This window comes from Eublepharis macularius, chromosome 14 (genome assembly GCF_028583425.1).
Source record: "Eublepharis macularius isolate TG4126 chromosome 14, MPM_Emac_v1.0, whole genome shotgun sequence".
NCBI lineage: Eukaryota > Metazoa > Chordata > Lepidosauria > Squamata > Eublepharidae > Eublepharis > Eublepharis macularius.
Genome location: NC_072803.1, coordinates 47566531 through 47579941, shown reverse-complemented (window position 1 = coordinate 47579941; position 13411 = coordinate 47566531). Strand labels below are relative to the sequence as shown.

Here is a 13411-nt window from a genome sequence, read left to right as displayed (position 1 = left end):
TTCAGTGGTTCTCTTTCACACACCGAAAGATTTCTTCCATTGGAGGAAGTAATCCTTCCTGCAGCAGAAGGAGTCCTCCTCTTAAAAAAAGATTTTTCTCTTAGTAGAAGGAAGCAATGGGATCTAACCCTGTGTTTTTTAAAGTTTTATTTGCCCAGAGGTGGAGAGGTGGTGGCTGCATGATCAGCCTTGGGAGCCAAGCACGGATGATAGTTCAGCATAAAAACAAATCAAGTCAATATCAGTCAACACAGTAGAAGGAGCTGTTTTTGGGGTGGTGCAGGGCTGAAGGGGAGAGGGTCAAGTGCAGCAGTATATCAAAATTGGAAGACAAGATTCACATCTACGGCAAAGTCATGGATCGAGAGACTGTCAGACCAATTGCCAAATAGAAGGTTGTTTACAAAGGAAGAAGCATTCCCCACGTCATTTAGGCAGTTATTCCTGGGCCATTATGTTGATGAATGTTGTAGCCATATGACAGACAGCGTTTTAAATCCAGACTTTCTCCATTTCTCTGTGACATTGCAAGGAAGGAGGCAGCATGTTAAGAAAACACTGTCATTTATAGGCAGTACTGCCCCAATGTCATTTCAAAAACCTTGATGAACTTAGCAGTGAAAGAAAAGATATAACAGCATTTTGGAACGCGTCTTTGTTGTGTTAATCACACCATCACGTGTATTCCTTATGCAGACGGAGCCGTAACTAAGGTTAAGTGTGATATTTGAATAGCTAAACCATAGCTAAGGAGTGGCTGTGAATCAGGATGTGAAATCATGGTTGAAGGGTGTTTGTAAAACATGAACTATATTAACTATGATTAAGTATTACATCAGCACAAAAGCTAACCATGGTTGTGGCAGTTTCCTCACTTCTCTGTTTGAAAGGGGACAGAAACATCTTTCCCTGTCTGTGGGTAGGGCTTAGCTCAGCATGCTGAATCACAGTTTTATTATACATTTAAGATCTTAACCAGGGTTAAGGCAAAAAAGCATCATTAAGATGTATGTTTGCAGTGTGCTATGCTGTATTTCTGGTCCATGGGCTAGTCCGTGATTCCTTTACCTTGAAAAAATATTCCAGCATATTTCCATACTTGACCTTTCTTCTCATCCTCTGTTTTGTTTTTGATTTCTGTGAAGAATGTGGACTCTTCAAGTTATGAGTGTTCACCATCCTCGCAAGAGTGATGGATTGATTTCTTTAACTAATGTTGCAGATATTTTTGCCTTAGTGAGATATAATAAGCAAAATGATAGTTACAGGTGAGTACAACGCCAGACAAACCATTCATTTTGTCAGTGTAATGTGGCATGTTGTAATATGTGAAATACGCAGGAAAAGAGAGAGATCTAAGAGTGCAAAATCTGGAACAATATTTTTTCCCCCAAAGGTTACACATTATTCCTAGGATTTGGCTTCATGTCTCAGACCTGGAGCCTGTTCTGATTGGCAGGAACAAATGCCAGGGCTGTGAGAGTAGAGAGTCAAATTATTGGTCCATTTAGCTCTCTGTTTTCTTGTTTTTGCTTTGCTTATGAAAGTGTAAGATGTCTGGATGATGTCTGGATGATGTCTGGATGATGATGATTGCAATAAGCTAGAGGTTGCAAGGAACTGTTGTGCAGGAGGGCAGCTTTGGAAATTCCACCCAAGACTGTGAAGTTAATTTCAAGGGCTTGAGTTGGATGTTTTCTTCTATTTCCCCATTTCCTGTTAAAGGAATTTCAGCTGCTCTCAACATTTTGTGCACCTTGGAACTCACTAAATCCTCATCAGACCATTTTTGAGCCCCCCCCCCTTTCAGTTGACTTGTGAAGTCATATATGGAATCCCCAATCTTCTGTGAGTGGCCCCATTGTGCAACTTTTGTGATCTACATAGGGGCAGTCCAGATTGCCATTAGATACAGTGATTAATATTATCAATCGCAACGATAATGTTACATTGCACATTAATAGTACATCACTCTAAAGGTTTTTTTTTGGGGGGGTAACAAATTACCATTTAAAAATTGCATGGTGTCTTATCCTGCCATTAGAATAACTACATCCTCTCCCAAAAAAACCATATATATTTTCTTCTAGGTTGAAAATCTTTTCAGAAGAAAGCGTGCCTCTCTTTGGGCCTCCCCTTCCGTCCCCTCCACTGTTTACGGACCACCAGGAATTCAGGGACTTCCTGCTGGTGAAATGTAAGCTGGGTCTTTTCCCTCCCTTCAAACCGAAGTAGACCTTTTATTTATTTAAAACACTTACAGTGCAATCCTAAATAGAATTATGCCCGCTTAAGCCTATTGACTGCAGTGGACTAGGAAGGGTGTAACATTCCTTAGAATTGCATTGTTTGTCTTGCAAGCTGGACTGCACATATTCCCACCCACCATTTCAGTAAACATCAGCAGGAGATCCCCAGAAAAGGAGAAGTTGCTTGGGAGTAGTTGCCTGAAGGTATCACGATCAAATCCGCTGGAAGTAAATGCTTGGTTGGTACTGAAAGCTGCCATTTACTAGCAGTCTGCCCGTACGTACTACATGCTGTTGATGTGCAACAGGGAACGCCCTTCATCTTTCCACCCAGTTTCTGAGCTTTCTTAAGTATGTGGTTAATTGATGATTGGAAACAGACAACTGAGACACATGGATGTTAGTTTGATCCTCCAGGGTACTTCTAACATAGTTGATCAAAATCAGAGGCAGTATAAGATCATAGCTATAATAATGTCTAACTGTCAATTAAGGACCTGGGTTCAGATCATCAACCTGCTTTGGAGCTCCCTGGGTGATCTTGGGTCAATGCCACATTCCCAGAAGAGGGGAGAGGGGGACCATGTACTCTGCCCTCCTTGTGGGAAGGGTGGGATTAAGGTGATGAGTTCATTGTAGAATTTTAGTATCTTCATTGTGTTTTACGTTATCAGCAGTCCTTTCCTCATCCATATAAGATTATTATATTGCATACTTATAATAATACATATAGTGTAGGATACTGATTTGTTGATGACCAAATAAGGTTGAAAACTGTGCATCATTTATGGGAAGAATGTGGGGCAAGGAAGCCAAAAATGGCAGGAAAATAAAAACTCCCAGGTTTGAGTCACAAGAGAGGAAGCAAAGCAAGTCAAACAAGCAAGAGCGTGAAATGCTGATGGCATCCATGGCTGTCTCTGACCATGTCCAGACTCACTTAGTTTCAGGGACATAGCTCCTTCATGTCCCCTTCCACCCCACTTTGGGAATCTCTGCTAAAGAACATGATTTCTTCCTATGTTCATCACATTGCAGTAATAAATGGGGAGAAAGCCACTTTGGAAACCCCAACATTCGCTCAGAAACGGCAGCGTACATTGGACATGCTGATCCGCTCCTTGTACCAGGACCTCATGCCTGATATGCATAAGGTAAACTTGAGTGCTCCAGAAACTTTGCTTTTGAAATTCTTGAGCTTATCCCCCCTATATGTCTTGATGAAGATTGCCTGCCAAGCAGTAGGTTTGCTGGGCAATAAATAAGCTCCCCCCTTTACCATTACAGTTCTTCCTAAATCAGTGTCCGCTCGGAGAGGAGAATGCTTTCTTGACTTCATATTGAATGTTAGCAAAAATACCCATCATTATATGTATTGCAGGCAACAGAAAATGTCCTGTATCTTGGTGTGTTCTACACACAGTCACATTGCACCTTTCTGCAAAGAGGACATTGTCAGGGGTCAAGGCTTTGCTATCAATGCAACAGTGGCTTATTTAGCCATCGTGCCAAATCATAGTTAAGGAAAGTTTCAGGTGGGTAGCTGTGTTGGTCTGTAGTAGAAGAGCCAGATTTGGATCCAGTCGCAGGTTAAAAACCAACTCGATTTTCAGGATATGAGCTTTCAAGAATCAGAGCTCCCTTTGTCAGATACGAGGAGTGGAAAAAGGAAGGGGTCCTTATAATCCAGCAGAGGGTGGGAGGAGAAGCTAGCTACAATACATGTTGTAGTTAGCTTGATAGAGCCCGGGTGCAAAGTGCAGAAAATTAGCATCTGTAACTGAACTGTAGTAGTCTTGTATGCATGGCATATGTGAGTAAAAGGTTATGCATGTAAAGGGGGAGCAAGATCAAGTGCTGTGGACCTCCCTCCTGTCTATGCCCATTCACTACATATGGACCCAGACTCTATGAGGCTCTGTTCTGATGATCAGAAGTGTTTGAAAAGCATAGATGAGACTAGTGTGTTCAGTAGAGATGGGCACAAAACGGAACACAAACCAAAAAGAACCACAAATCAGCCCAGTTCGTGGTTCTTGAACCAGTGGTTCGTGGAAGCTCCTTTCCGCAAACTTCTGAACTGGTATGCTGGTTCATTTTGTTTGTTTTAAAAAGCAATGCCCCTTTCTGTGCCGCTTAGGAGCGGCACGGAAAGGGGCATTTAAACCCACGGATCAGCTGTTTGTCGCTTAGCAGTGCCACTTAGCAGCGGCATAGAAAGGTGCATTTAAACCCCATGTACAAACCACGAACTGATTTGCAAACCTGTCCCCGTTTGGGGAAGTTCGTGGTTCGTGAAAACGCATGAACCAGGAACCACACAATTTGGGTTTTTTTGCGGTTCGTGCCCACCCCTAGTGTTCAGTTGTCAGCCAGCAAAGGGGGACTATCACTGTCCCTTGCATGCACTGTCCTGTACCCCCATACATCGTATGTACTCTTCAAATGATGGCCACAGGCATGGACAGCTTTAAAGGAGGATTAGACAGATTCATGGAGTAGAGGTCTGTCACTGACTACTAGCTACAGTGACTGATGGAAACCTCCATAGTCAGAGTCGGTAAACCTCTGAATACCAATGTGAGGAGGTAACTTCAGGGGTAGGCCTCGACCTCTATACCCTGTTTCAGGCCCTCCAGGGCAGCTGGTTGGCCATTGTGTGAGACAGGATGCTGGACTAGATGGACCGCTGCTCTTTTTATATTTTTAAGGAAGATATATGAATTGATAAACCTTGGTTTGCAATCAGCTGGCAAACTGGAATCTGAAACCATGGTTTGATGTGGATTTGGAAACTATAGTTTGATGGTTAAATTAACAAACCATGGCTATGGTGGTTGTTCAGCCTGCAGAGGACAGTGCAATTAGAGACTGACAAACTGGGCAGATGGAAAATGAACGAAAAGAAAGGAAAATGAAAGCACCCAAGCAGCTCTAAACCATGTTGGATTGCAAACCAAGGCTTAGTTTGATGTCTCTAATTGGAGCAGTGTTTCCAATTAGCGACTATTTGGCTGAATCCACACACCCGCGGAGCATCCCGGCGTTGTGCTAAATGTTCGCTAAACACCCGGAAGTATAGCACCTTTCTAGCGCAATTCAGAAATCGCGCTAGAAAGACGCTACACTTCTGGGTGTTTAGTGCAACACCAAGACGCTCTACGGGTGTGTGGATTCAGCCTTTTTTTATTATGGGAGAAAGCATACCATTGGGGTGGGTGCTAAAACTGCTTCCTGACTGTGGTGACCACACAGATCTCGAGAATCAAGGCTGTGCCATCTGCACATCTTCCTGGAGCACGGATTTTTTTTCATGCCGGAATATGATGCAACTTCAGCAACTGAATTCTAAATAGAAAAGATTTGTCATGTGGAAGGAAGAATGGACTTGGATAGCTAGAAATCATGCCTCCGATTATCTTAGTTTGTGTATCAGTGTTTAAAATTAATTTTTAAAATCCTGTGGTAAAGTCTTCCCTGGACTGTACCATTTTAGATGCCAGTAGATGATCACATATTTGAATGCTCCTTCCTGTCAAGAAAGCTATGCACGTGGAAAGCTAGCATATTGTGCAATATTAAGAGAACCTCCATAGTGGCATCCTGTTTGTTAAAATTCTTTTTTGTATTTTTAAGAACATGCTTAATAGGAGGTCCTTCAGCGATGTTTTACCAGAGTCCCCAAAATCGGCCAGGAAGAAAGAAGAGGCCCGTCAAGCTGAATTTGTTCGTCTTGGCCAGGTGTGTGGGGGGCTATGTGTGTTAACCAGATTTCCAGTACCGATCAGGGTTTGAAGCACGTTTGCAAACCCTATGTATGCAGGAATTTAGTTAACATTTATAGTGGTTAGAAGCAATATACATTTAATTATTAACCATGGTTAAGTGTATGGGTGTGTACTCCCTCAAAAAAATCGGGAAATCCAGATTTGGTATTCTGGAGTCCAAACAAACTTCAGAACTGTGGGAATGTCAAACTGAGTAATTCAGTTTGGCTATATTAGAGAAATTTGGTTTAATTTGGCCATATTCCCTATAGGAAAATCAATCTGGGGATTATCCAAGAAAACTTCACCAAATTTTCAGAGAACCTACTCTTGACTGTCCTCTAAATAATCCCCAAATTTCATGAAGTTTGGGCCTCAGGGGGCAATTCTGTGGACCCCCAAATAAGGTGCCCCAAACCACTCTCCATTATTCCCAATGGTGAAAACTATTTGTTTCCCATAGGAACTCCATTTGTTCCTATTATGGGGGGAACATCAACGCTAACTCCCATTGCAGAAACACACTAGCCAAGGCACACTCCCAAATGCAAGCTGAGCTCATCCCAGAGAAAGCCCAACAGAACCAAACTGAAGCATGAGAATTGAATCCCCCCCAGAAGCAACATGAAACAAGGGGATCAACATCACACCAGAGAATCACATCCATTCCAGCCAAACCAAAGTGAAGCAAGAGACACCATTGCAACTTAGCCCAACAGAACCAGTGACATTCACAGCAACCAGGCATTGGGTACAGCTAGTGGGACAACACCACAGAACAGACCTAAACAATACCCAGCCACAAGCATAACCTTGCTCCAGTTAACTTTTGTTGGACTAAGTTGCAACAGTGTCCCTTGCTTCAGTTTTTTTGAGGTGGAATGGGTGTGATATGATGTTGGTCCCCTTGCTTCTCTCTGATTCTCGGGGAGTCAGGAGTAGGTTCCCTGCAAGTTTAGTGGAGTTTGGTTGAAAAATGACCTCCTCTCCTCTCCGTTAAAAAAGAAGGAACTGCTCTTTCTTTGCAGGGAAACAACAAAGGAACAGCCAGACCTTGTTTACCGAAATTCAGTTGCTTGAGTTCGGAATACTAGATCTGAGTCTGTATTGCCTATTTTCATCCGGAAAAGAAGAATTTTGCCAAATCAACCAAAATGGCTTTTCCCTCCAAATTCCAAACTGTACACTTCTAGTTAAGTGTGTGGGGAACCTGCAGAGAAGGAAGAGAGTTGAGGGAGGGGGGAAATAGCAGTCTTCACAATATGCTTTCAGTCTCTTAACCATGCGTATGTTTGCATGCAAACATACTTAAAGACACAGAACTTTAGTGTTCTGTATCTTTATTACTTTCAAAGCTCAGTTTGTGAGTGCCGTCTCCTACTAGCATCTGGTGGATTTCTCCCCACTGAGTATTCCCTCCCTAAATATATTAACGACTCAAACATCCAATACAGAGGATATACAGATACCAGATATACAGTAGAAAAGAGGCTGATATATAAGATGAAGGAAAGAGGAGTCTCTTGTCTCTGTGCAAAGGCTAAACAGGGATTGGCTATAAAGAAACTCAGTTTGAATGAAACAAGAGAAATTAACAGGCTTTGGGAAGCTCGCTGAGGTCTCATTTGTGGAGAAAGAACAAACCATGGCATTTGGGGATCAGTATTAAATGAGTATTAAAACATACAAAGTTTTCCCTCCCCAGTTCAGAAATGCTTGTTATGGATCTTTAGTTTCGTCAGTGACACTTGTTCCTGACACTGTCGCTCAGGTGAGATTTTTCTGTTGAAATAAAGGTCTGAATTTGATCAGAGAGATGAAATAATGAGCACCATTGGCAGTCTCGCCAAGTATGTTGGGATACTGTCTTCACAGATTCTTCACAAATTCTATTTTATACTGAAATGGTAGCTAGCCAAATCAAAGAACTTACCCAAGCACACAAGTGCAACAGAACTTTACACAGTGCATGAACATACAGAATTCACTGTCATTCTGGAATCTGGAAAGGGAACATATTCATGGAGCCCCCACGCTCAGTAGTACGATACCTCTGAATAATAGATACTGGTGACGAATAACGGGGGAGAGCTGAAGAGCCTTGTCAGATGTCTTTTAGTGAATTTTTATCATTTTATTCTTACGATGTTTAATGGTATCTCATTTTAGCGGCTAGCTGCCTTGGAAACGTTTTACTGAATACTGGAATAAACAAATATGTCTCCCTTGCGGGCTTCCCAGGGCATCTGGATTGCTACTATTGGAAACCAGATGCTGGGCTAGATGGACCTTTGGTCTCATCCAGTTGGGCAGTTCGCACATCAGCTAAATGGAGCTCTCGTGTACGAGGCTAACCAAAGACCTGTTGCCCCTAATATGGGCTTTCCTGCTCTGAAATTGGAAATGGAGAAATGACTGCTTGTAACTTTCTCTCAGGAGGGAAATCTGACTCCATTTCTTTCTCCCTTGTCCATGCTTTGGGTCCTTGAGATCAAAAGCCATTGCAAATGGAATTAAAGGGGAAGGGGAGGCAGTCTGAGACCCACAACAGACTGATGGCAATGCATCCGTCCCCTTCTGTCCAGGGATTAATTAGGCTAGGTGGAAGGCAGCAGAGAAGGTGAGGGAGAGCTGGGGCAGTCTGCTTCCCAGAAAAAGAGCTCCTACCACTCCACGTCCCCCATGCTTCTCTGACATTCTCCGCCCTGAGCCTGCTGGTGTGGGGAAGGCGGAATATAAATCCAATCAATCAATCAATCAATCAGTAGGGGGTCTTTGCTTTTAAATGGATTCTCCCCAGCATGGTATCAGGAGGGTTCTTTGGGCAGCCTCACTCTTGCTATTTTGTACTGTTTTGCATTAAGATTCCCGAGTACAAGATACGTCAATCATGAAGAGCGCAAAGATATATTAATAGATTTGTTTCTCCGTGACCAGCAGAACATTGAGTTCTTATTTTATTTTAAAGAGAAACGAGGTCATTCCCTTGGGGGCTGGTCGGAATGATTAGACTGGAGAGAGCCTAGCAATTCTCAGATCGTTGAGTTAGCTTTTGCAGTGTACATATGTATACATGCGGTGTCTTGGGATATGTATGAGACCTTACCTTGTTCTAGCAATCTCGGTCAAATCTCCATTGCACATGGGAGCGCTGGTTTTCTTATAAAACATCGGATTGATTTTTTTTATATGAATTCCTTGCGTTCCATCCTAACTGGCCCCTAAAACAGTTTATAGCTCAAAATCTATATCAAGGCACAATTTTTACTAATTTGACTCCAGAGTTCAATATAGCAATTAAAATTTCAGTGAAGCAGCATGCAGGAGTCTTTCTGGCTGCTGGCGTAGTTTTGCTTTGGAAGTCAAGAGAACTACTGTCTGTGCTGGATGCAGAGCATCCAATGGCCGGTGTGTTGGAAATGGGGAACAGAGGGTTAAAAGCTGGTGTCTTTGCCCTCATTTCAAGCCCAAGTCTGCAGTTCTAGCCTCGCCCCGACTCCTGCTGACCCAGCTGCTGCTTTTTCCAGTCTCCTCGGCAGCCCTTAGAAAAATACTCCGTATCTTCCCTCCAAAGTTGACGGGATGGACTTTCCTCACTTTGGCCAACCTGTTGATTGGTGGCAGCTCTGGTTCTTTTGCTGCTGCTGCTGCTTCCTATTTAGCAAGATAAGCCCCAAATAAGAATCATTTCGAGAGGCTAAAACCCGCTTCCTTCTTCCTCCCCTCCCCATTAGAATTGCCTCATTACTTCTGTCGTATATGTTGTGTGGGCCAGGAATTTCCTTTGAATGGACTCGTGTCTCTTGTTCTTTAAGGCTCTTAAACTCAAAACCATTGTGAAAGGTGATGCCCCAGCAATTCTGGCTACTACAAGCCTCTGTAAGAAGGAGGTGAGTGAATTGTTTTCAGGTGACACTTTGCAGAGGTTCCTTGAACCCAGATCCGTTTCTATTTGCAGGTCAGTGCTGGGAAGCAAATTACATTCTACTGAGACTTGATTAGACATATTCAGTTGGACAGTGAATGCCTTTCTTTCATCATGACATTATGTCATCCGGGGTTGAATATATGTTGTGATTCTGTAGGGATGTCGAAAAGCATAGAAGTGAATGCCAACTTCCAGTTTCTGAGATCGTCTCTTTCTTGGTTCTACTTTTCCAAAAGAAGCGGCAGCAAGATTGCCTTATGGTGATCTCAGAAGTCCGAGAAGTGGATGAATAAGTTCTTTGAGGATTGGGGGTGTCCTGCATAGCAATTCACGCCTCTCAGTGATTAACAAGATCAGAATAAATTACTCATAATATTGCAAAACACACACACACACCCTGCCCAGTGTATAATTAATACAGGTCACAGAATTGAGCTTTGCTTAGATCACAGTTTTAATGGAGTTCACAAAGGCTTTGTCTTATACTTCACAGGTAAGATGTAAGAGTTGATCTGGTTTTGAGGGGGAGGGAGAGGTCTAGAAAGCAAACCAGAACGAGCAGAAATGATTACCAGTGCACAGGAATGCATAGCCATTTTTGCGATGAATATCTTCTGCATTGCAGAAGACCTTTCGTTCCTCAAGCACTCACCAGCCAATGCTTCTCTCATCCCACAGCCCTGGGAGTCTCAGTGTTTCTGCAGCAATTTCCTGCATGACATCATTTGTGCAGATTCATGGGGCCCGTCGTTGCTCCTCTCTACAGACATCGGGGTCCTGCTTATGGACGGTTGGTAGATGGTCTAGCACTTGCTAATACGTTCTCGATTGGTCATCTTCCCCCCTGCCTTGCCATTTGGGAATAATCCACGTTGATTTCAGTTAGCTTTATTCTCATGGAGTTGTCCATAGGGTGGTGGGGGTGGAGAGTGCCCTCAAGTCATAGCTGACTTATGGCGACCCCCTGGCAGAGTTTCAGGGCAAGAGAATAACAGAGGTGGTTTGCCGTTGCCTGCCGCTGCAACTGTGGTCTTCGTTGGAGGTCTCCTATCCAGTTACTAACAAAGGCTGACCCTGCTTAGCTTCTGAGATCTAACAAGATCAGACTCGCCTGGGCTACCCAGGTCAGAATAAACTTGGATAATTTTCATAGAGCACGTTTTACTTGACAGCTAAGCTGTATGTTCAAGAAGAGGCTTGTGGTAGAACTCTCCTAGGACTCTACGTTGTCAGAATGCAGAAGAAACATCTCAAGTCTCCATGCTCTCCTATGTTTTTAAAGTTTTTCTCCTCTACATGTAGAATTCTAGTGCGTCAGGGAAAAGGCTAAGCTAGAACCTCATATGCTTATTTTTTCATAGATAAAATTGTTTTAGCATTTATTCATGATGATTTCCTCCATCTGCATTAGGATGTAGCATAGTCTCACCTAAAGGAGGACTATACCATGTGTTTTTCGGAATATGTAGATAGGTTATTTGTTTTTCCTTGTGCACCTTGAGTCCTGCCTGGACTCATTTCTCTGTCCTCAGCAGGGATGGAGAACCTCTGATATTCGTAGATCCAGAGGCGTTAGCCGTGTCTGTAGTTGTAAAATAGTAGAGAATCCAGTAGCACCTTTAAGACCAACCAGTTTATTGTAGCATAAGCTTTTCAGAACCACAGCTCTCTGACAAAGCATCTCACAGCAGCTCTCTGTCAAAGAGAGCTGTGGTTCTCAAAAGCTTAAGCTACAATAAAGTTGGTTAGTCTTAAAGGTGCTACTGGACTCTCTACTATTGTGATATTCATGAGACCCCTCTGTTTTATTCATTGTAAAAGAACTCTACAAGGCAACTGAATTGTTGGAGGGGGTTACTGAGAAATGTCACCTTGTTCCTATGAATCATTTAGTATTTATCTTCAACAGGGCTTTTTTTCTGGGAAAAGAGGTGGTGGAACTCAGGGCCAAGCTACACATGACAAATGACACTTGAACGGCAAGTGGATTGAGTGGAGGGCAAGTGAACAGGGAGAAATACACTTGCTGTTCAAGTGTCATTCGTCATGTGTAGCTTGGCCCTGAGTTGTGAAACTCAGGACCTCACAATGATGTCACTTTGGGTCATCTGGAACAAGGGGGGAGTTTTTAAAAGTTTAAATCGCTCTCGGCGAAAATGGTCACATGGCCAGTGGCCCTGTTTCCTGATCTCCAGACAGAGGGGAGTTTAGATTGCCCTCCATGCCACATGGTGCAGAGGGCTATCTAAACTCCCCTCTGTCTGGAGATCAGGGGGCAGGGCCACCGGCCATGTGACCATTTTCAAAAGGTGCTGGAACTCCGTTCGAACGCGTTCCAGCTGAAAAAAAGCCCTGATCTTCAAGTTGGCAAATAAACTCATACTTGTTGCCCCACTGAGCACTCTTGATTCTTCCCTTCCAGATGGCCAACCTTCCACCCCAGTATTTGATAAAACTCTGCAAGTCAAACAGATGCATGTATTGGAAACCCTGGATCTATTGATCACTAGAGCAGACAAAGGTAAAGAAGGCATTTATTTGATTACCCTGTTGAGTTTTGGAGCAGAATACAGCCAGCTGTACATCCCCAACACGCTCTGCCTATTCCCTTGTTTCTACCAGTCTGCCACTATTATTCACCCAAAGATCTTCTTCTTCCTCAAAGCTTCTGCTTTGATGTGATGCCACCATTCTCACTTCCTTCAGATCCTTCTGCAAAACTCCCCGCCTCCATAAAGCCTTTGGCACAACCCCCTTTGTCCCTCATGAAGTTAACCCTTATCTTGTGGGACTGGCACAAACTCAGACATTCCCCTGGTCCATCCTGCCTCTGCCCCCTCCTTTTGCTGTCTCCCTTATCCTCTATAGAGTGCCATGCCCATTGATGGTGCTATATAAATAATTGACAAGCTAATAAATGAAATGTCTTCCCATTGGCAAGCTTCTGATAAAAAAGGTAAGGGATGTGCCGTTTTGAATCAAAGATGCGTACAGAATCCAAATTTTGTACAATGTCTCTGGTGAGGCAGAACTTTGTGTGCCCCCTGCCCCTTCAATTAGGGCTGCTATACCATAAGAGCTTGAGAAGAACTGTCAGACCAAAGGTCCCCCTAAACCTGCATCCTGACTCACCACCACTCTGCGTCGGCCCAGACCCCCTTGCTATTAATTTTTTTGGGTATAGGCAGGGCAGGGGAATATTCAAGGGACTTCCAGTAGCATCTTCCTTCCTTAACTCTTCTTCCGTTACTTCACTGTTCAGTTTATTCCTCCATCTTTCCGAAATTACTGGGAGCTTCATTTTACCCAAATAACTCGCTATTGAGTCTTTGTTCACTTCTTTTTTATTATATAACTTTGCATAAAATTTATAGAAGGCTCTGCTAATAGCGGTCTGTTCCAGGCAAACTTTATTGTCATCACATATTTTATTTATTGCCCGCTTCTCCTTTCTCTTCTTTAATTGC

The 13411-nt window shown here is 43.2% G+C and overlaps 1 protein-coding gene across 1 annotated transcript in view; it reads left to right on the top strand.

The window, feature by feature from the left end:
* Positions 1 to 13411, top strand: part of GARNL3 (GTPase activating Rap/RanGAP domain like 3) — a 133425-nt gene that overhangs the window by 103268 nt on the left and 16746 nt on the right. Inside the window, exons 13-19 of the mRNA XM_054997400.1 lie at positions 1223 to 1268; positions 2091 to 2197; positions 3288 to 3403; positions 5886 to 5990; positions 9832 to 9906; positions 10623 to 10734; positions 12367 to 12465. Of these exons, the coding sequence (XP_054853375.1) occupies positions 1223 to 1268; positions 2091 to 2197; positions 3288 to 3403; positions 5886 to 5990; positions 9832 to 9906; positions 10623 to 10734; positions 12367 to 12465 (660 nt within the window). The remainder of the gene's footprint in view (positions 1 to 1222; positions 1269 to 2090; positions 2198 to 3287; positions 3404 to 5885; positions 5991 to 9831; positions 9907 to 10622; positions 10735 to 12366; positions 12466 to 13411) is intronic.